This window comes from Tauraco erythrolophus, chromosome 6, assembly GCF_009769465.1.
Source record: "Tauraco erythrolophus isolate bTauEry1 chromosome 6, bTauEry1.pri, whole genome shotgun sequence".
NCBI classification, from domain to species: Eukaryota; Metazoa; Chordata; class Aves; order Musophagiformes; family Musophagidae; genus Tauraco; species Tauraco erythrolophus.
The window spans coordinates 22712753-22736725 of NC_141470.1; the positions used below are offsets into that span (position 1 = coordinate 22712753).

At 39.1% G+C, this 23973-nt stretch overlaps 2 protein-coding genes across 4 annotated transcripts in view; one reads left to right on the forward strand and one right to left on the reverse strand.

Moving 5' to 3' along the window:
• Positions 1-1961: 1961 nt before the first annotated feature.
• Positions 1962-18256, forward strand: EIF3M (eukaryotic translation initiation factor 3 subunit M). 3 transcript variants are annotated; one of them, XM_086613341.1, is made up of 11 exons: positions 1962-2038; positions 3496-3628; positions 5026-5164; positions 5545-5668; positions 6212-6306; positions 11643-11726; positions 13129-13228; positions 13671-13752; positions 16844-16987; positions 17510-17570; positions 17982-18256. In XM_086613341.1, exons 1-11 carry the CDS (start codon positions 1997-1999, stop codon positions 18100-18102), a joined length of 1125 nt encoding a protein of 374 aa, XP_086469467.1. In that variant the 5' UTR covers positions 1962-1996; the 3' UTR covers positions 18103-18256. The 3 variants fall into 3 exon arrangements, with proteins under 3 accessions (XP_086469467.1, XP_086469468.1, XP_086469469.1); XM_086613342.1 differs by lacking the exon at positions 16844-16987; XM_086613343.1 differs by lacking the exons at positions 3496-3628; positions 5026-5164; positions 5545-5668.
• An 811-nt stretch (positions 18257-19067) lies between these two features.
• CCDC73 (coiled-coil domain containing 73) overlaps positions 19068-23973 on the reverse strand; it is a 67996-nt gene continuing 63090 nt past the window's right edge. The window contains exons 16-17 of the mRNA XM_086612910.1: positions 22519-22640; positions 19068-19277 (exon numbers count right to left, since the gene is read on the reverse strand). Coding sequence (XP_086469036.1) covers positions 19068-19277; positions 22519-22640 — 332 coding nt within the window. The remainder of the gene's footprint in view (positions 19278-22518; positions 22641-23973) is intronic.

A 23973-nucleotide genomic window follows, 5' to 3' on the forward strand; every position in this document is an offset into this window, starting at 1 on the left:
CTGCACACTATGATGAGCATAATGATATTAAGGTGAAGTAACTAATAATTAATTCAACCTTTATTGATAAAAGGTTGAAACTGCTAGTGCTTTCAATATCTTCTACACATTTTATATAAAACCAATATTAGAAACATTTCCCAAAATGTTTGGTGATCCAAAACAAAATCAGGTTATGGATAGAATCACGCTCTGTGTTAGTTGAGATACAGATGTGTAAAACTCAGGGTGTAGAGCCAAGAGATGCAAGGGCTGTCCTGCAAGCTCACAATATTCCCCCAAACCTTGGATTGTGACTTTGATTCCTGCAAATTGCCCAGCAATTCCACAGCAGAATTAAGGATTTTTTCAGCTTTTTGAGAAGGGGAGGAATTCGCACTCCCCAGCCAGTGAAGTTGAATTCATCAAGATTTGTTTTACTGAGGAATAAAAAATTCTCGTGGGGAATTTCCAGGAAAACAAAAATAGAATCTGTTATTTTTTAAGCACAGCAAGTGTCTGGAATGGCATCCTTTAGCCTGTACATCCCTTGAGTTCATTATCAATTGCTAGTTTTTCCTCGTGACCTCCTAATATATTGGCAAACCTCTTTGAAAACGCCAAGGCTTCCATTAATATTCAATGAGACTCTAAAGTTTGTGTAAATGGTTTCTAAATACAAAGCCACTGCAAACATCAAATATCACTGTTAAGACCTCTTGAGTTTCTGTATTTCTTGCTGAAATCTCATTTGTAAAATTGGAGCTAAATGAATGCTTCACTGGCAGCAGAGCAATGGCTCTTTTTGCTAAACAGTGTCAACATTAAGGTGGCACTCACTCACTTGGTATGATCAATAAACCCATGTAGCTTTTTTTCCACACTGCAGATTATTTATTTCGACTCTTGGAGCACAAAACAGTAACTCTAGTCCCAGTGAACGATATCTCGTTTAGTTGTTTCACAGCAGGGACACGACTGTGCATAACACTGTACCATCGAGACAATTCTCACGTTCTAATGTCAACACCACCGAACGCAGTGCCGTGGTACCAGCCTCAACTTTCTCATCAGCGGAGTCATCAGCTCAGCTCTCTTTCCTGGCACTTCAGAATTCCATTACTGGTTGTCAGCCTGTATTTCTCCAAAGAACTATTTATCTTGAATTATTCAGTGCCTTTTAGAGTAATAAAAAGCTCTTACTGTTACGTGGCAATAAGAGGCCATCCACGAAGCCTTCTCTCAAAACCCTCCAGCTCTCATTAAATAAATGTCTTTAGAAAATATTTAACCCAAATAGTTGTGAACCTGTCCAAGTATTTTTTCAATTTCTATACCCAGTGAAAACTTAGGATAAGCCACAGGGAAATAAAAGTTTGCTTGTGGTTTTCTTTTTTTCCTCTCATTCTTTTTCTTGGCTTTCATTTTAGCCTCTGAAATATGGGGAAAGCCAAGCTATGGCCCTCTTGGTCTGACAGAGCTGTTGAATTGGAAATTCCTTACTCTTTAGCTGAAAAAAAACCCGTGGAAGACCTTGGTAAACCCAAGTCCGTGTTTGTTCCTCTTAACTGGAGTACGAGCCAAGGCAGCAGCAGGTTACTGGCACACGGGTGGGAACTCCGGTCCTTTCTCTGACCAGGTTTCACTCCCGACAAACCTCAACCGAGTCTGTTATTTCAACTCTCCTGGGAAAAGGACCAGGCAAGAACCTGCACTGCGGGGGGTGGCGGGGAAAGAGCAGGAAAAAAATCCTTTCAGGTGGAGGGAGAAAAAAAGAAACCTCCTTCCTTCCCCACGGTAACGGTCCTGTCGCGACACACACCGATCGCGCGGAGGCACCGGGAACGATCCTCTCGCGGCGGCGCGCGGCGGGCGGGGCGGGGCGGGGCGCGAGCGCCCGTCCGCCCCGCCCCCCGGCGGCGGGGAAGCGGAAGCGGGCGACGCGCGGCGCCGGAAGTTCCTCTGCCTTTCCGGTGCGGGCGGCGTGCTCGGGGCGGCCGCGGGAGCCTCCGCCGCCATGAGCGTCCCGGCTTTTATCGACATCACGGAGGAGGATCAGGTCGGCGGCGGGGGCTCGGCGGGTCGCGGAGGGGCCGGTGGCAGAGCCAGGGGGCCGGGCCCCGGCCCGCGGGGGTCGATCCCGGGGTGGGGAACAGGACGGGCCGGGCTGCGGCGGCCTGCGCGGCGGGGCGGGGGTCCGGGCCCGTCCGTGTCAGGCCTGCCCCCTTGGCGGGGCGTGTACCTGTCCTGCCGAAGGCTGCCGCGCTCGCTACGAACACGCGTGTCTCTCCGTGAACTCGTTTGGGCTGTTTCCTGGGGAGACTTCACAGGCAGATTAAAGAAACTGCGAGCTGAGGGATAAGTCTGTGTTCGCGGTTTCGTCTTCAGCGTTTTTCACCCCCCTAATACTTTGTTTTCATCTCTTCTCAGCAGAACTTTTGTTTAGGAGAGGAAAACTAGTTCAGATATGGGCCAGAGCATTCCTTACGCATCTCGGTTTTGCAGGATTCTTGATACTACAGGACAGGCGTGGGAACTGTTTCGTCTTTGAGCTACTTCTTTGATAGCCTTTGAATTTTAGGGTTGATTGTTCCCAGTATCTTTTAAGTGGTGTGTACATACATGGTTGGAAATGTCCGAGGAACGCACACGCAGCTGGCAGCCTTCTTTCCCGTTCCCCATTGCTGTCACGTCTGATGAACGCCTGTCAAGTAGTTAGTCTGAAACACCTACAGTGCAGTGAAGGGTCCCGAAGCGTTTAGCTGTGTCTTGTGGTACCATAACGATTGTACAGCAAACTGGACCTAAGTGGCACCTGGTGTCATAGTAGCGCCGTGGTCAGAGTTCCCCCGTGCCAGAAGTTGGATGGTCTTGTGGAGATCGTCTCTGAGGGTTATGGTTCAGCCGCTGAAACCATGGGCTGTAAATTTAATGCATAGGCCTGTCGCTAGGGGAAAGGTATTTTCTTAGTGTGGGTTTAAATCCTAACGAGGTCAGGCAGCTTGTAGGATTATATTGGAGCTGTCTTTAACTTGTGTGAAGACGGTAAATTCTGCTTTCTCTAAAGTGGTTTTGTTTATATCCTTTTCTGCTGAAGGTGCAACTAAACGTTTTTGTTGTTACACCTGAAGTTTTGAAAGGGAGTAAAAGATAATAAAAATTCATAAGAAGAAGGCATCTTTGTCGCAAAAAACTTACCAGGCCTGCTGTTGTCTAACCAGTTGTAAGTGGCATGTTCCTACTGTGAGAAAGGTCAAGAGTTGATAACTGATTTATTCAGTTACTGGCAAACCAGCCACAGCACGTGCACTGAGTTGGTATTTGGTTTGTATGTTAAAGCGGAGGAGAGGGAACGATGTAGGATTTGGGGTGGCAGGGAGAAGAGAGAGCTACTGTGAGTGAGCGGCAGGAGCAGAAGAGTGGTTGCAGAACAAAAATCTGTAAGAAATGCAATTGCTTTGACTTTGCTGTTCATAAAACAACTGTTTTGTGTGTACTGTGGGTTTTTTTTTCAAGGCTGCAGAACTTCGAGCTTACCTGAAATCCAAAGGAGCAGAAATCTCTGAAGAAAACGCTGAAGGTGGACTTCATGTTGACTTGACACAGATTATTGAAGTTTGTGATGTGTGCCTGAAAGAGGATGACAAAGGTTTGCATCTTTAACTCTTGTTGGTTTTGCTAAGTGTATTGCTATCAGTGCTTCCAAGTAGGTAACAGGGGGCAGAATTTAGAGGTGTGTGGCATGGCTTGCATGTTAACACATGCATCTTTCTAAAACTGGCGGTGCTTGTTTCCGTCATTGCCGTGTAAAATTTGCATGTGCTTCTCCAAACGTCCAGTGCCCTTTGAAGAAGTCAGAAATTGAGCTAGGCTGTGCTTGTGATGAGGGCATAGCGAGTGGCGTATAAAATATTTTTTTTTCTCTGAAAAAAAATGTGTGATAAAAATAAGACTCACTGTCAATTAATGGCCGTGGTGCTGCGAATCAACAAAAATTAAAGTAACAACAAAATTTAGGACTAGACAGCTGTGAGTAGAAGTTTTAAGGCCTAAACATTAGTTGAATAATATTGTCTAAATTATTGGAATTTTCAGTAGTCAGTAACTCTTTTTGAGGTAGGACTATAAAACCTTAGAAACTGTAGTAGTGTTTTAATGACACTGAAGAAGCCTTAAACGATCTTTCTGTGCCTCTTGTGCTCTGTACCATTGTATAAGTTCCATTTAGAACTTTTACATGTAAAAAATCAATTATTAATATGAGTATGTGGTGTATGAAAGAATGCATGGTTCATCTAAAGAGGAGTACTTAAGATTATTTTTCGTGTTGCCTTTTGCTGTAGGCAAATGAGTGTGAAATACTGGAGAAGCTTATTGCTTTGCTGTTTGATGTTCGGGTGTAATTTTTGGGAATAAATAATATTTTCCATATGTAATGAATTTTGTGCTTATTCTTTACATAGCTGATATTTGGGCAGGCTGTGAAAAGAAAGCACAAAACCTGCCTGGTCCTGTTTGGAATGGATGTAACACCGTGCTTAAAACAGGAACTGGGGAGGCTTTTGAATATACTTTGTTCTTGCTGGAATTTTCTCTGTGGTCTGGGTTTCCCACGTGCTCCCAGTGAAATGTTTTGCTGTAGTTGAGCACTGGCTGTTAGTATTCTCACTCTAGAACTGTGGGGCAATATTCTGGATGTGTAGGAGGAAGCCACTGCTTTTTTAAGACTGAAACCTGATGTTCCTCTGACTTCTCTTATGTGGGAACAGAGAATTTGGAGCAAGTGTGACATCAAATACCAAATTCTGTTCTGACCTTAGAGTGGTAATTCTTGCTTTACGTGGAGATGTGTTGGTGAAAGACCACGAGCCAAATCTCTGGTACATTCTGACGAATAACCAGGTCGATTATCTTGACGTTTCTGTCTTTTACAGTTCTTGCTGATGCGGGATAATCGTTCGTAGCAGAAGTAACTCTCTTGCAGTAAATAGCTACTGATGATTGCTGCTTGCAATTATAAACAGCTGCATGTTTTGTTCTGTGCAGATGTTGAGAGCGTAATGAACAGTGTAGTCTCTTTGCTTCTTATCCTGGAACCTGACAAACAAGAAGCGCTGATTGAAAACCTGTGTGAGAAGTTAGTAAAATTTCGGGAAGGGGAGCGCCCATCTCTTAGATTGCAGCTGTAAGTATTGCACAGAGGAAAGCGAGACAATGGCATCTCGCAACTCTGTGTCTTGAAATCAAAGTGTGGAGCGTCTGCAGGAAGCACTCTTGTTTTTTTTTTAGCCACCTTTTTCTCTGTTGTAAAATAGAAGTACCGATATACTTTGTTTACTTGAATGTTACAAACATTAAGTGTTACAAAAAATTAAAGTGCATGGAGTTTTCAGCTTACCTGCTGAAAACTTACAAAACCGAAAGCCGTTAGAATTCCTCACGGATGTAAGGTGCCACCAGGTGCTTTACGTGTACTAACACGCCTCTTAATAGAAATATTTGTGTGCACTCCCTTAAAGTTTTTCGAGATCTCTTTAACTCAGTTTTTAATTGTTTGTGGTTTAGGCTGAGCAATCTTTTCCATGGTATGGATAAGAACACTCCTGTGAGATACACAGTGTACTGCAGCCTTCTTAAAGTGGCCTCATCGTGTGGTGCCATCCAGTACATTCCAACTGAACTAGATCAGGTAATTAATGCGGTGCATCGTGTTACGGCCTTTGTATTAACCGTGTGGCATCTCACTAAAAATTAGTCAGAGTTGATACAGACCATCTCTTCTTGTTATAAATTGCCAGAGCCTAGTGAAAGAAGAAATGTAGAATAGAGAATTTCTTGTAAATGTCCGTCTACAGAACATAAATCAAGTTGCCATTTGTTTTCTGCTGATGCTGAACATAGTTAAATGTATCTGTCCAATTCCTGTGGAGCAATGGAAGTGAGAAGCTTTCATCAGGAATGAGGCATGAAGTTCTTGTCCCTTGCTCTGGAATCCCAGTGTGTTAGAGTCACTCGTCCTTATTTAGGAAGTAAACATGGAGAGCACAGGCTTTTGGCTTCTCACGGGAAAACTTCCAGGTTCTGCATGGGGAGCATGAGTCAGAAGACCCAAAGGAGAAATCTTTGTGGAAGATCTTTTCAATCCTTTTCTGCTTGAGAGAAAATGAGAAATATTTTTAGATTTATTTTAGTCTTTTCCCCAATGCTTCTTTTTCACTTGTATGCTACCTAGGTCCGAAAATGGATTTCTGACTGGAATCTCGGCACAGAGAAAAAGCATACTCTTCTGAGACTGCTGTATGATGTCCTAGTAGACTGCAAAAAAAGGTATAAAATACAAGTAACAGATACTAGATAACTGTATTTTAAGTTGATGTATTGTAAGTGATCTGTAGGGAAAGTATTTCTCACAGCACTTTTAAAATTACCCTGGACTGATAATTCAATCCAAATATACCTGTTTGTTTTTCTTTCTGTGTTTTTAAGCACTTTCATATTAAACCAGTGTTTCCAAGAATATGGAAGTTAGTAGTAAATTACCTGCAAACCACAGACTCCCAAAGTAAAACTATCACTTTCTATAAATGTTGATCTTTGAGCATTGTAGCATTATGCCAAGTTTATTGTTTAATTGCACTTTTGACGTTTTAGTGCATGGTAGTGCTATCTCTTATTTAATGATGTTAGAAGGCTTATCAATCACAGTTAGCAGAATCAGTCTTTTAATGTAAACATTACCTTTAGGACAGAGCTTTCCACTAGTCGTGGAAATTAATGTCCACAGAATACCTGCTTGGCCATTTTAAATTATTATCCCGGATCATAAGAAGCATCTTTGATCTAACAAACTTGGCAGGCCAGTGTCTTCTGGCATGTAAAGTAATCCTGTGTGTATCGTGCTGTAAATGAATGTAAGTCTTAACTGAGAGCTGTCATCAGTTTATCTTACAGATGTGATAGGGTGTATTGACTGCCTTGGCTGGGGCTATAGAGACGGGCTGGTATCCAGAAGGGTTTTCAGCTTGTGGTTCAGCAACAGTTTTAGCCTATCTAAAGTGTCCCTGCTGTAGTTTGGGATGTGTGTGTGTGTGTGTGGAGGGAGTGTGTGTTGCTTCCCCCTGCTCTTCCCTTTCACTCTGTTTTCTGAGTTAGTTTTCTAAGTTTTTTTAATTTTCATAGGGAAGCAACACCAGGACCTCTATGCTGCTGATTTACGCTGGTAGCAGAGCTGCACTTGCTTTTTCTGTGTTTGCATAACCTTGTACTGCTGCAGAAGGAAGTGATTCTGTCCTGTCCCCTCCAGCTACCAGTGCCTGTGTGTGTTTGTGTTGGTGTAGACGTTTGTACAACTGCATGGTGGGTTGGACTGGGGAGGTGACCTTGCCAGGGGTTAGAAAAGGCAAGTGTGAAGCTGTCATAAGAGGAAAGTTTCTTCTGGGAGGGAGAGTTAGCTTATTCTGGCCTGGTGAAATTGTAGCCTGGAAATGCTGTGTCAGCATAGCAGGATTGTTTTTAACTAACAATTTAGGGATGATTAATCCTTGTGGAGTAGTTACACTGAGCTACAGCATTATTAGGAATTCCTATTCCTGTTACTAACATGAAGATGCTTTTGTGTTGATAGTATGACATGACAGATTTCAGATGGTCAAAATAATTTCAAAAATGTTAATTGGAGATCTTATACATGTCTTAGTGCTTAATTTGTTTCAGAAGCATTAGACTGGTACTTTGTAATGCTCCTTTCCTTTAAACACTTCTCATCCTATTGATTTGTTGAGAATTTTTAGCCAGCTTAATTCCCATACTTAATAGCTAAGTAAATTTTTAGCTAGTCTTGTTACTAAATGTATGGATTACACTTCTAATTTTTGTTTTCCAGTGCTGCCAGTAACCTTGCTACCAAATAGTTTTTGAGTACTAATAATAGGTGATATTTTTAAACTAGGCTTTAAAAACTTTCACAAACCCTTTAACATATTACTCCTGCACTCAGCATCCTTACCATCTGTTGCAGCAAGCTTTGCACTGAGCGGAGCAATTTTTCAGAGCACTTACACTTCTCTCCAGAAAAGAAAACAAGAAGTGACCCTAGCACCTTTGACCTGGTTCACTCTCCTGGATCAGTGGGCAGTATTTGCAATAGTATGGGAAACTCACAGCAGCATTCCAGTTTTAGCACTCAGGAATGTTGCTCTATCGAGCAGTATAGGAAGATAAGTGGGAACTGAAAAAGAAGTAATAAAAATCGTACCTCAGTTACTGTGTTGATTTATAATCAAGGGAAAAGAATACCTTGTTGAAAACAATTGAATTTAGGTGTTTTTTGGTTCATTTTATGTTTTAACTTTGCTCAATGTGGCAGAAGAGATGGTTTTCCGTAGCTAATAATAGACTTTTCCCCAGTGGATAAGTTGATAGTGAAACAGATAGGTAGCTCATGAAAAGCAGAGCATGCAGATGTTAGTGTGGTGTTCCCTTTACTGCGGTCATAAGTGAAAACTTGTTTCATCAGATCTTTTCCAGCCACTTTCTGGTTGAAGTTTCTTCTTTCTGATGATCAGAATCATCCTGATCTCTTCAAAGAGGGATTTTTGTCTTTCCCTTGATGAACTGAAGAAAAATTGATGGTGGCTGGAAAACAGATGGCTGGTGTGGCTTGTTTCTGAGATCTGTATTTGGTAGCTGAACTTTGCAAGAGATTAGTTACTTTCTCTGCTGCTTGTGCTCCTTGCCATAAAAGCTGTGCAGTGGAGGTTTGTGCCTCAGCTGCTTCTAGGCTTCAGCATTTTCCTAGCTGTGTTGGCGTGAAACTGCAAGGTAACGCAGCCTGTTTTCTTGTCCGGTTGTAGATGGAGTTTTACAGGCGTGCGTGGCTCGCACGCAGCCACAGGGTTGAGTTCTGCTGTGAGGCCCTGCCAGGTGCCCGCCTGATGCATCCTGCAGCTGGTCTCTGCCATTGACCTGGCAGGATTCAGAGAGGGATTACTCCTGCCCAAGTTTACATTCAAACAGGTCTGGCAAGTCTGGTTATTAACACCTGTAGCAAAAAGCTCAGCATGTCAGGCACCTGCGAAATAATTGTTTCATTTAATTTTGGTTCCATTTAATGTCATGTAATGTAGAGGGACTCGATTCTAACATCTTACTAAGTCTCTGAACTAAGTCTCTTTTTTCTTCCTTTTATCTACCATCACTCTTCAACTCTCACTCGCTTTTTGTCAAGTTATGCATCCAGACTGGCAAGTGGAGCCAAGAGTACTTGTGCAAGCTGTCTTGCTAGAAAAAATGTTCACATTTGCATCTTAGGTGAGATAAACATTTAGCAATGAGCTTTGGTAAAACTGATCTGTATTACTGCCTGAAACATCCTAATTTATGGTAGTAATTTGACACTAAACAAAATTAATAACATTAAAAGACCTGCCATATTTGCTGAGGCTCCCAAGAATTTAGCACAGAAAGTTTGGGAGTAATTGTCTTGTAGCATTCTGGTGTTTCCTAGAAATACAAGTGGAAGATTCCACTCCTTCCCACTTTAAAAAAAACTAAAAAAAAAAAAAAAAAAGGTGGAAGGATTGCAAATACTATTCAAAATTAGTTAAATGCATAGTTTTCAACTTTTGCTCCTAAGGGAAGGGGAAGGAGAGGAGAAGTTCCAGAAGTCTGTAACGCAGTTCTGAAGTGCGTAAGAACAACTACTGAAAGCTTATATTAAATAAGGAGTCTTGTATTGTCAGGGCGAGTAGCACATGAGCTGAGCCTCTGAGTGTCCATATAGTATCAGTCCTGCATGGGACTGGTGCTTTGTCTTCACTAGACCATCTAGTGTTGGTAAGATTTCACTAGTGCGAAAATCATCGTCGTAGGCTGATTTACATGCAAATGGTTCTTTCGTATATAAAGCTGTCTAAATTAATTTTATTTCACTGGTAGAGAGCTATCAGTTCCTCTATATACCAGTATCAGTTGCCGTGACAAAACATAAGCTGACCTCTTCAATGCTGGAGTCTTAAAACAAATGTTTCATTCGAGTTTACGTCTGTGAACACGGTTCTGGAATAATGGCTGGAACCTATGGAAGAATCACCTGCCTTGGGCACAAACTGTCTTCACTCAATGTACATCCTGATTATCTCTGATATTACTTGTTTCCCACAATGTCTTAATATTTGTACTGCACATCTATAAGATCTGGTAAATTCTCTAGGAGCACAAAAGCTCAGCTTATGGAGAAGTTGTCAAATAGTAGTATTGTGAGATTTAAAATAAATACCCATGTAAAGACTGTGTCATTGTACTATAAAAACCATTCAGACCTGTGCTGCGATATGGGTTAAATCTGTGTCACAGCACAGCAGGTGTTGGGAGCGTTCTGTTGGTTTGTTCCTTCCCGCTGCAATTTATGCCATTAACTTAAGTCATTAAAGCGAATTGAAACTATTCTGGCACTGTTTTTTCTTTCAAGGAAAATTTTGTAGGCCTATTAGACCACACGGGGAAATTCGTTGTATTTGGAAATGAGCTACTCTGAAGGAAGAGCTTAGCTTTACACTATAACTCACTTTACTCTGGAGAGCAGTATCCAGCCTTCCTCCTGTCTACTGAGAAAATACCTCTTGGTAAAGTAGTTGCCAGTCTGTGTGTAATCATGGGAGGACTCTGCAAAGCAGACACTGACGTTACTGTGTTTTGGTCATTTCTACATCCACACCCCATCTTCTTCGAAGGAAGTAGTGAGATGGCAGCAGCAAAATCTATACTGTGTGTAGAAGAACTGTCAAAGCCTTCTATTTGAATAGTTAACCAGAATTGCATGAGAAGTAGGAAGTAGCTTTCTGTGTATATACATACAATATATTTAGTGTGTTTGTTTTTTTCTGAAAATTTTGTAAAAAGCATCGGCAGTTGCTGGCCTCACTAGTGCTGAGAACTGTTACATGAAAAATAAGTCAAAATCTGTTAAAATGATCCAGTAGCAGTGTCGAAGGTGGCTTGCAGCAACATTGAGGAGCTGTTGTTTACAAAAGAACCTGAGTAGACAAGGCTGTAGGTTTTTACTCAGTTTTCTCAGAAGGAATTGTTTTTCTAAAACCTGTCTGTCGAAGCACTGTTGGAAGCTGCTTGCTTCACAGCAGCCTAAGCCAATCTAATTGCGGGCTGCTTAACTCCATCAGTAAAATGAGCAGCTCGCAATCGGAACACTTGAAGAGAGAATCTGTGAAAGAAGAAAAGGCAGCTTATGTACAGTCATTTTCCTGACCATAAATATTCTTTAAGATATGCCATTTTACATTTGAAATAAACTTTGCAGTGCTACTTATTCTGCAATGATTAAATCCAGATGTGCGTAAGAGGAGCATTCTAGTGAACCATATAAAGCTGTTCCTAGCTCAGAAAGCTTTTTCCATAACCAGCAGGTAATTTATCAATTTAAGAGAATGAAATGAAGAGTGAAGATAAACATTTTGTAGAACAAGAATTGAAAGAATACATCTAGTTAATTTGTTCTCTCCGCTAGAATTAAAATGGATCATCTACATCTTTTTCAAGTGTAATTTAATTTGACCTATAACATCATAATGGAATTATTTAAATATTTGAGTGTCTTGTTTGAACTATTTTTCCAGCAATCCTGAGGTAACTTTATTTGTCTTCTATAGTGACACTGCAGCAAAAGTAATGGTGGAACTACTGGGAAGTTACACAGAGGACAATGCTTCCCAGGCTAGAGTTGATGCTCACAGGTAATAGTGAATTCCTCTTTTCCTTAAAAGTAGCTTTTTCTCAGTTGCTAAATTATGTTGATTGCCTTACTATTAAAAGTATGGAATGGCCTGGCTCGCAAGGGCCCTGCCACAGCCTCTTTTCTATAGCACAGCTGACTTGAGCAAGAGTTTATCTGCAGTGTATGGTAGGTTTGGTTGTTCCTGGGCAGAGAGTCAGGTTTACTCCTCTGTACAAGTGCCCAGGTGTATGGCAGGTCACTGCTGAGAGATCAGCCTTGGGTAAGGAAGTCGTTTATATCAACTGTGCAATCGAAATTTGAATTGGCATCCTTTATTTTACATTTTTTACTTCCTGATTTTTTGATTCTCCAACTGCGAATGCTCTTTTTAAATAGCGCTTCCTTTTGAAAGGAAATTCTTGCTCTCTTTTCTGTGAGCAAGTACTAAGTGTGTGAACCACACAGAAATAAACTTATTTGTTGGACAAGCTGAGAGTAAATTCATTCTTAACAGTGTATTTTCCCCATCGACCAAAACGAGTAAGAGCTTGTATTTTGACATTCTACCTACCATGATTCTTCTTAGGAATTAGCTGTTTTTAATAAGTTGTGTTGTTCTGCCCGGTGTGTACAACCAACAGCTCTCAAGGGAGTTGTTTATACTTGAGCGTGGAGGAAAATCAGGATGACTCCTTTTGAGAATTAACGCGTCTGTGCATAAATGACAACTTCATTGACTACCCTACAGCAATCAGGGTAGTCTTTCACATCTCGTGAGGCTTTTCACATCTGAAAGAACACGCCTACCTCAGGTTTATCATATTGCTGCGTCTGTGCAGGCCTTAGGTTCTTCTGGGTGTACGTTACGTGGCGGGGTCGCAGTCCAGCCCGTCAGAGCGAGGGTAGCGCTAAGTCTTCTGATGTGCCGCTGAACAAAAGCTTTCATCTAGAGTTCTAGAAACACTTCAGGTCTGTTTATAGTCTGGAGCCGCAACCGATAAATCATCGGCCTCGCAGTGTTTGGTGTTGAGGTTTTCTCTGTTTTGTGTCACGTATTAGAGTGTAATTAATCTTCCTAAACAGCTTAATTCTGTGAAGCTTTAGGAGGACAGTAAAACTACCTCTAGGAATGAAGGCTGGGCTGGAAATAAATGCATAGATGGAAACAGTAGGGTGATCTGTAGTCTTACCACCTGGCAAATTTCATTTGTGATACTGGGCAAATTACTTAATGCTTTAGTTGCTTGTTTTTTCCATCTGTAAATTGGAGATTGAAATTGGAATGTGACCTTTTCTTACAGTTAAGAAAAGTTGAAAACCCTTAGGTGTTTCCTGAAAAAGCAAGGAGCAACAAATTGAGTTGCACTTACTCATAAAAATGTGTATTGCTGTAAAAATAAGTATTTTACTTTTCTAATTAGATGTATTGTACGAGCATTGAAGGACCCAAATACCTTTCTCTTTGATCATCTTCTTGCCTTAAAACCAGTCAAATTTTTGGAAGGAGAACTTATTCATGATGTAAGTAACTTTGTTTTTACCAAGATGTTTTGAGATCTGTAGAGTGCCCTGTTTTATTAGTGTCTTTTGAAATTCATTAGAATAGTTATTTATGCCAGTAGTATTGAGCTGTGAGGAACTGTTTCTTTTCATGCTTTTAGAATTAAACAGAAATATACTACATGTGAAATGTTTCCCTTTAGAAGTTTCAGAAACTCAAGATCTTGTTACAAATCCTGCCCTCACATGAGTTCTGTAGCAAAACTGGCTCTCGAGTCTGAGAAAAGGAAGTAAGCTCAGGACAGACTGCCCTCAGCTATTGACAAAAGACAGAATTTTAGCTCTTAACAGTTTATTTTTCTCTTCAGTACCAATAGTTTTTATATATATGTCTGTCCAGTCTGCAGGGAGGGAAACACAGGTAATATTTAAACTGTTCTTATATTTGTTTTCCATTTTCTAGCTTTTGACAATTTTTGTAAGTGCTAAACTAGCATCCTATGTCAAGTTTTATCAGAACAACAAGGACTTCATTGACTCCCTTGGTAAGTTTTCAGATCATTACATTTCTGACTATTTATGTGGCTTAAGACATGGAAGCCGCAAAGTGCTTCAGTTTGAACCCATATATTGTAGCCAAGGAAACGGAATAGGAATTTTTAAGAACGGGTTAGTGTTTGTAGACTCTAACCTCTACTGCATCGTAAGTGGACCGTCTAACTGTGGTTTGTTCTACTAGGACAAGCTGTTTTACAGGTTTGGAAGAGAACTTCTCGGGAGGGGAGTTTTAATGCATTGATACTCTAGGCTAGGCCAGAGATCACAACTTTGTTGAGTAAGCCAGCAGCTTCTATAAATCTCTCATTTTTTTTATGGTTAATAACTTTATAACAGCAGATACTTCTCCTAAACAGTAAGATAAAACATGCAAATAGTGTGTGTGTTTGCATGTGCTGATGTATTAGACCCAGCAAGCCACGGTCTGTCCCAGTTAATTTGTTTCATCACATGAAGCAATGTGATGGAATGTTAATGTCAGCACCCTCTTTATTTACACACTGTGGAAAAAAGGAGTAGTAATTAACACTCTGACACTCCCCCGTTGATGTGTAATTGACTGTTTCAAAGGAGCACTGGTTCATAAGCTATTGCATGCATTAAAATTACGTTTTTTATATTCCAGCTTTTTAGGACAGGGGTCAGTGACAATGCAGAAATTGCTCAATGATGCAGATTTTTTTATTACTGCATTAAGGTTTTGACATATTGGTAATGAATAAATGTTTCCATAAAAATCAGATTATTTTTTTTTTTATAACTTTGATTTTGAAATGACACTTGAACACTGGCTGAATGCATTTGAGGAAAGGCATAGTTTTGCTAAAACAGAGTTTAGTGCAGCCTTTTAACACATGCATTATTTTGTTTAATGGAGTGTGGTATAATTCTGAGAATAATTGCCCTCAAAGCTTTAAAATGCTGGTACTTTGGGTATTAAAATGATGGAAATAGCAATGTGATTTTTTGTGGTTAAAATTAGCAAGTTTTTGGCAGTTTGTAAATGCGTATGTAGGATAAGCATACCTTTTGTCACGTTTTTGAACATCGGTTGTGTAGACATCTTAGGCCTTTCTTTCCTAGGGGAAAGTGGGTTTTGCATTGTAATCATTTTGATGTATCAAAATGGCATATCTCTTAGTTATTTGTCCACAGAAGTATTTGCTAAAAATGCCGTTATGCTAACATTTGACTATATTGATGGAAGATTAATTACACATCTATGTAGTATTAATCGTATAATAGTCATGATTTCTTCTTTGGCTTTGCCTCCCTGTATCTGTGTTTACCTCTGTGAATATACAGTGTGTGCATTTTCAATATATCTAGAATCCACATAATGTTAGTAAAATCCTTAAATATCTGTGTAACTGTTTTGAAAGACAGCCTTACTTGCAGTTATCTTGATTTCTCACCTGCTTTGTGGTGAACTCAAAATTCTGAATGGCTTTGAGCGGTGGACAAGGTAGAGATTCTGAGGCAGTGCAGATCGGGATGCTAGGAACTTGTCTAAGTGTTTCAGCCATGCCTTTGAAAACCAGGTTGGTATAGAAAACAATACAATTATTAGATGAGGCATTCAAAAATTCTTCTGAACATCTGTGATCTCTTCCCAAAAATAAATAGATTTTTAATGATGCTTTAAAGTTGTTGTTTGTTTTTTTAAATAACTTGCCAAGATATTGGGCTTTAAAATAAAGGATATTAGTAACAGGATTTGAGTGACAGTGCAGCATCAGCTTTAGTTCTAACCTTTCCTGGATCAGGACCAATTAAAACTAATGTATGAAAGCTGTGCAGTGAAGGCTGCTACAGGTGGCATCAGCTTGTTACAATTTGTTGTTTTATTAATGCCGACAGTTTAGGCCAGTGGTAGCATTATCTGTGTCAACTGCGTCGCCCTAACATGTCCACATTTAATCTGGTATTATCAGCAGTCTTTTTCTGAAAGTTCATCAGCATCTCATTTGCATTTGTTAATTAGGGTTAATGTGTGCTAATTGATTTTTTGATGCTTGTAGAGTTCCATTAAACCCAGTTAGGTAGAGTTGCTGGTGCTTCTTATTCGTATGAATTATGGTGATCGCATTTTTGTTGAATCGGTGCCAAACAGGGAACCTGCATCATAATTATAGCTAATTAACACAACATGATGTCCTGCACTAATGTGCTTTCCTGTTAGTGTATGGATGTTATAAATTCCAAACTTAAATATTTACTGAAGCAATGTGAGTGTTTAGAACATCATTCCAAAACAAAATGATTGGCATTCATTTTAAAGAAACTTCCAGTCCTAGTTGGTACCTCACAGAACTCGGATTAGGAAATGCCTTGGTTCAGCTGCATGTCTTAACTTTGTTGGCCTAGACTTTTTTTCAGGAAAATGGTCTCTGATTTAGATGTGCTAGCCCTTGGCTCTATTCCTCGTGTTGCCAGTCATACAATCATGTAGAAGATCGAACCTGACTTTTAATATCTGTTACTCTATGCCTGAAGAGCACACGCTGTAAACGTACACGTGACTCATGATGTTTTTTTGCTGTGGTATAAACAGTTAATTCGGTGCCAAAAAAAATTATTCTGGCACAAAAACATTACATTGCTAAAGCATTAGTGAGAGAGGTTTATTTTCAAGCAACTGTGTGAGAATGAGCGCTGAGGCTGTAAGAAGGTTTTGACATTGCCAGTCATGTATTTTCCATTTGTCGTTGCATTGCTGCTCTTCCAAATGATCCAACTGAAAAATTCATTTGCACCCTAACCACCTAAGATTCTGTTAAGGTGATGTTTTTACCGTTTCACAAATCTGTGTGCTTCACTTTTGTAGATATTTATTACCTTTTACTGACAACGACTGAGTCTTAATGAATTCACAACTAACCCAGCTATTTTAGCAGAACACAAGGAAGATACAGGAATTAATGGTTTACCTTAAAAAATGTTGATAAGGGCAGGTGTAATATTTTCTTGATGTGAAATAAAATTTAAATTATTAAAAGCACATGTAGTAAAACTAACATGAAAAACAAATGAATGAATTATAACTCGTATCCATAAACTATCAATGCTTTTACCCAGGCTTGTTGCACGAACACAATATGGCAAAAATGAGGCTACTTACTTTCATGGGAATGGCTGTAGAGAATAAAGAAATCTCATTTGACACAATGCAACAAGAACTTCAGATTGGAGCTGATGATGTAGAAGCATTTGTTATTGATGGTAAGAACTGTAGTACCATACTTTACACAACGCTAACAAACAATACCTTTTATAGTCTTCTAAGCTAATGTTAAATATTCAGAAAAATACTCATTTTTAATTTCTGTGTTTGTTACAAGATATAGCTGCAAAACTCCATGCTTAAGACATGCCTAACTTATCTTTTAAACAGTGTTTTTCTTTTCAGTGACAGGAACTGTATTTCATGTAATTCTTTACAGAACTAATAAATTGTTTGCTGTCATTAAAACAGGATGTGTTTGTAGGGGAGAGTTGTTCATAAAAACTGTACAGGATATTGCTTTAATAGACTGGCACCAAACAATAGGATTCATGCATGACCTTCATCTTGTTACATCGTTTTGTTTTTCTGCCTACTAGACTGTTAAAACCAACAGCAAAACAATATGAACTGCTGTGTTTTTATGTTTGTATTGATCTCATTTTGAACAGTTTTTATGCAGCTTAATACCTTTGTACTACCTCGAAAACACTGCTCAAAATAGCATTGCTTTTTTGCAGCCGTAAAGACAAAGATGGTATACTGCAAAATAGATCAGACACAGAGGAAAGTAGTTGTCAGGTAAGACTTAATTCTTCATAGCATTTTGCAGAACTTAGTGTGTTCTAATTATTTCACTTATATTTGTAGGATATTTTAACTAGAAGCAAGGTATTGTTCCTATCAGTTGCTGGTAGTTAAATAGTTGCTATTTATCATAATTTTATTAAAGCTCACACTGAATGTGATTAGCTTATTTAATGAAAGAGTCCTATTTTCCAGCACATTTCATTTAATGACCTAATAGTGACAAGAATACTAATGACTGTTTTTGCTTTAAATATTTGGGAAGGCTACAGAAATCTCTAACTGGTCCTTTATATAGAGGAAATAAAATTTTTCCTATTCACTTGTGAGAGTAATGCTATAAAAGAATTATTAGGTGAGCAAGACATCTAGTAATCATTTTCCAATTTTATTTTACTTCTCTAGTCACAGCACACATCGGACTTTTGGAAAGCAGCAATGGCAGCAATTGTATGACACTCTAAACACCTGGAAACAAAATTTGAATCAAGTGAAAAACAGTCTCCTCAGTCTCTCAGACACTTAACGTTTTTTTTGACCTAGTGATGTCGCTGTAGGTGAAATTTATTCAAAACTTTGACAATTTGTGAATGTCTCCAAAATGTATGCAATTGGTTTAAAGATGCTAAATACTCTAAATTGCAACACAAAAAAGGCAATAAAGCTAACATGGGAAAATATCTTCTGTTGGTTTTCTTCTGTAATTAGCAACAACAAACAGTAGCAATATTGGTTATGCTTCTTTTGTCCTTGTTTAAGTTTACACTATGTGGATCTTTCTTTGCGAGAGGTGTGGGGAGGAAGATCAGAAAAATGATAGTGCAAGTGACTGTAAAGTAAGAGAAGAATTTCGCTTATACCGTAAGGGAGGGAAAATGTGGACCGGTTAGAAGTGAAGCTTTATGAAGCAAGGTCTGCTGCCTTGTCTCTGTAAATCATACCCGACGCTTTAGTATTGAAAGAGACCGTATTGATACAGAATCAACTGCAACAGATATATTTAAATAATTTGGCAGTAAAAGTAAGCAGAAGATTTCCCTGTTCTTCTGCCCCTTAGAGCAGTTCTACGTTGCTGTAAATGTTTGTAGATACCATTGTATTTTGAAACAGTTGCAGCTGATTTTGCCTGAAAACTGAGTGAGCAGTCTGACAGAGAAACTAAATTGAACTATTTCAGCCAAAAAGGAGCAGGAGAAGGGTACTCTTAAGTAATTGTTTAATTTTACTGAATAGATATTAAAACATTAACTTGTAAACTTTTTAACTTTGGGCAAAACCCACAACAACTTGGATTTGATTGCAGAAACAGAGAACTAACGTTATCAGTAGGGATTGTATCCACTTTTGAACATACAAGGTCTATGTGCTGCATTAAACATGAAAGAACAGTGCATACATACCATATTCTATAGAATACCTCTACAAATCTCTTTTACTGAAGTGATTTATCTGTGCCTAAAAGACATGCTTTTTATCATCTGCCACTGATTTTCACTGGTCATCTTCATGTTTTCTTTTTCTTGCTGAATGAAGTCTCTCTGAATTCAGGAATTTCTCAATTTTTTCTATTTGGTTTTGTATAACGGAGTTATGAGTAGAACAGCTGACCTCATCTCTGAGTGCACTTTCACTTCTTGCTGGAGTTACAGTCATGGGAGAAGACTTCTGCTCATGCTGTAAAGGAGTAAATCCTTCTTTCACCTGACAGAATACAAACATAGCAGTTAATAATCCAGTACAAATGTTCAAATTGTTGCATTAAGCAAGCAAGCAAATGTGAACAGAAAGGTAAGTCAATTAGAAAAAATGTTTAATTTGAAGTGCTTGTTCCAGCCTTAATTTAGAAAACTTGATAATGACAACTATACTTTTATAAACCAAACCTTAATGTAAGACTTAGTATGGAAGTGTATGATTAAAAAAAAAAAGACAACCTTGTACTAGAATGCAGATTAGCAAAATAAATAGTTTAATTAAACAGTTAATGTTGCAATTGACATTTCTATTGCTATGCAAGCATTTGATTAACAAAACCCAAAATCATGAGGTTTATAGTGTTAACTCCCTCTCTACTTCACTGTATAGATTAGGAAGCAAACATCTTTAACTAATGCACAGTCTGTAATAGCTTGGTTTTTTATGTTGAAGATCTTTTTGTTCTTTGAATAGTTTTAATTACCATTTGATAGATACTTCACATCTACACAAATCAAACATAGACAACAACACAGCAGGAAAACAGTTTTTTGCCTGAATGATCAGTTCTCCACTTGTAATCCAATGTTGTGTGGCTCGGGGAGGCCAGCAAGCAGCACCAGCCATCTGCCTGAGCACACGTGCACAACAAAGCCGTGGTACACAGAGCCAGTGATGCAGTGGTTCCTGGGAATCTGTAATGTCACATCTAATACTTTCGTGGCATGCTAGGGTAATTCTTTTCCAGGGATTGCAAGATGAGGCCTTCCCCCCGCCCCCCGAATTATTTTTAAATATTGGGCAACTGTGACCCCAACCAATGGTGAGCCACAGTCTTTATCAGGCCTGCCTTTATTTTAGCACATGAATTTTGTGCTAAAACTTTCCTTCCCCAGTGCACAAGCATTTCTTGAAGTTTGAAATATGAACAATAAACTTCAGGCAACTTGTTCACTTCGCCTATTGCATCTCTAACAACATTACTGCCATGCAGCTGAAGATACTGATACTTCAGGTCAATAATGACTGGATTCTCCCCTTCAGGGAGTAGGAAGTAACTTCTTCATTTGAGTAATAAAATTTTCAACCTGTTGATTCTAGTGGCTGTATACATACACTCCCCCATGCTCTTTCCCAAGGCCTCACAAAGAAACGCCATAGTTCATTGCAAGCCACTAGTCAAAATGTCTGTGGCTAGTACGTGGGGCTGCATCTGTCCTGTACTAACAATCCAAGAGAAAAACTTTCATTACATCATCCATATGTGGAAGTGAAGTTTTCCGGTGAAATAAAGCCATGCCACGTTACTTGGATTTTACTGAAGACAACAAGTGTTTAGACCTCTTTGGAGAAGTAATTGCAGTTAGGTAATATATATAGCATTTTAATGTAGTTCTGTGACAGCATGTTGAGAATAAAGCTTTTTAAAAAAAAATAATCTCAGCTGTCAAATAAAAAGCCTCAGCATTTTCACAATAAAATACAAGTGAAATGTGTCTTACTGCCAGCACTGAGTGATACAGCAACCTATGGGACACTTAAATGTAAAAATAGTACGATGCATGGTTAGGAACTTGTGTTTAAACTAAGCTGAGGATGCTTATTCACCCTTACCTTGGTACTCAGGCATGTGCAGACTAATGTTTAAAGCAGTTTTTGATATTTTTACTAGAATTCTAAGTGCACCTGTAGCATTTCCTTTTCATTTTTATCAATTTTTGAGTACTGTACTTTGGTTGAACGACATTACCCAAACTGGGGAAGGTGTTAAGTCTGTTCTAGTTACAGTCATACATGTTTGTCAAAACAAATAAACTGAGCAGCAAAAAAGACTGCTGAACTGATTTTTAATCTCTCAACAGCTTTTTCGTATCGGTCGTAAAAATGACAAAGTTGAGGACAGAGGGTATTAGAATGACACCAACACAGAAGGGAGAGAGTGGTCTGCAATATCCCAGGCTGAGATTTCATAGATTATTTAAAATACTTAATCTAAGGTCAGACCAGCAAGGCAGCCTTTTCTTGTCCATCTCAGTTTTTACTTAGCCAGCACATAAGGAGCTTTAGTTTGGAGGTGACAAAGTAGTTATAACCACAGTCAGATAATGAAATACAGCTTTGTATTAGCTGTAGATTAGGTGTTTTAGTTCACGTATTTCCAAAAGTTCTCAGCTGGGAGAGAGAGAGAGAGTGAGGGACAGCAAGCAAGGCAGAGTGAGAAAAGTGCTCTAACCGATCAATTCCTGGCCCCACCACAGTGAGAAAAAGCAGGAAAGACACAGTAAACACCACCACTATGTTTGATGAAAAATCCACCTCACTGTCATTCCCAAGTAGAGTCACGTTAGGAAAGCTGAGTAATTTAAAACATCAGTCTATTTCTGAATTCAGAGAACATGAATGTTAATGGCATTGAGAGCTGCTCAAGTCCACCGAAGTCAGCCCCATGTCACTTGAAAACACTATACACCCTGGCCTCAAACCTCATCCAGAGAAGACAGCCACAACTACCTGAGAAATACCTCGAGAACCTTTTCTAAAAAGGAAGGTCAACTGTAGTTGTAAATTATTGCATCACCTTTGAATAAGATGTTTAGCGCTAGGTCAAATCCTGACACAGCAGTTACAGCTGTTCAAGCTCCACAGTCTAACATAGATCGAAAAAAGCAGTACGAGCCCTTGCTAGTGCCGTCCTTTATGAAGCTGGCTTTCAGGGAAACAATAGGTTTCTTTTTAGTTCTCTGCTTTTACACGTGTTTGTGTAATGCCATCCTACTAAATAATACGGTAACTCTAAATATGGCAGCGCATAACTGCAGTATAGAATAAATGGATAGGCTCTAATTCATAGATCTGCTGAAGTTTTAGTCTTTCACAGATCTTTCAAATAACATGTTCCTGTCGAGTAAAAAAGGAAACAATGTTTTTATACTTTTGCATACTACTTTTTTTTTTTGCGTTTAACTCCTACTTTTACTGTAGGTGATGATTTTTATTAGGGTACACAATGAACTACCCTCTTCCTCCCCTCCCAAGCAGACTGGTTAGCATCTGTTTGATTCATATGCTGTGACTTTTTCCTGCTGCTTTCTATCAACCTTAATTGTGAAAAATGGTGCCTTGTTGCCCTTTTGATATTATTTTGGAGATTGACTCAGTCTTAAAGTATCCAGATGCGTACAGTTGTACAAATATCTGTGGAATTAGCTCACTGAGGTCTGGTCCGCAATATTTTTAATTGACTTACATGTTCTGTGGGAAAAGAAGAATCATAAAAAGTCTTTGCTATAGCATTCCATTCTTCACTAGGGTCTCCCTGGGGGTCTCGGTGGATACTAGTGTCGGCAGCTCTTCTAAAACTCGTAGAACCTGATTGACAAAAAGGAAATGGTAACAACTGCAATTTAGTCTCTAGGCACTAATTGTAAAGTAACTAAATTTCTGGTTTACCTCTGATCTTAAAAAACCAAATATTTTTGTTTTAAATCACTGAATCTCTGTTGTAGGCTTTTCCCCCTCCTCTTTTTTTTTTTTTTCTTTCACATACTTCTGCATCTATTTTGTCTGTAAAGATGAGGTATATTTCTGTTCTGATTAAAAATGTTTTATATAATGTTCACGTATTAAGTTAATGGCAAATTTAAATTGTGATTTATAGAAAATGTATGTATTCTGAATATTGTAGCTGAATGAATATACTGTTTTCAGACAGTATTACTTTAAGACTCATCTTCTGATAATAATAATAAAATAAATAATTACTGCCATCCTGACATCATATTCCAGGGTGACTGGTAATAAAAAGACATTCTAAATACAAAGGTTTTTAGACAAAGAACATTCTAAATAAGGAGTCTGTTTGTACATGGCTATACCTGATGTTTCAGGAAATCATGCTATAGCTATCTACTAAAGGTAGGAGGGGGCAAATAAGCAGATTAATCATAGCAAAGTATAAGGCTCCAATCCTGCAGCAGCTTTACGCACTGCTAGTGGACTCCGTTGAAACCCATATCCAGTTCCCTGCAAGATCAAACATAAGCGTAGTTTCACATTGCTCATAATGCAAACAGTAGCAGTTTTGTCACTACATTGATGCTTGTTAATCACTGCTACAATAGTAAAATCTTTATTTTGCTATAAAAATACATGTTACCTCATGGTTATGTAACAGTTAATTAAGGATACTGTCATTCTCTCTTGGGAGGAAGAGGAAGATGGTTATGGGTTTGTGTTTGTTTTCTTTTTTGAGTTTGCCAGGAAGACGTTGCCTGTTCCCAGTTCATTTCTCCATTTACTGATGCGGAGTGGCTACTGTCTGGGAACCAGAGTTGTACAAATAGGAAATTGCATTGTGGGTAGGCAGCCAAAGGAATTCCCTCAGACAGGCTTACTAAACTCTTTCACCAATGCTCTTCACCTCTACGTCTCCTGTATGGCTAAGCTGTTTGTGCTTCAGTAAGTAAAAAAAAAAACCCACAAACACACAAACAAATTTAGGGACACTGTCCACATGGATTCCACTCCAGGTTTGCCATTGGGAAAACATCTGAAAACAAAATGAAACAGAAACCAACCACAATAAATCTTGGAAGTTACAGTGCTGAGTACCACAACGACTAACTCTTAGGTGCCCTGACAGTAAGGTTCTGTAGTCTCTGAAAGAGGTGCAGGATTCAGAGAGGTCAGCAAGCTGAAGTAA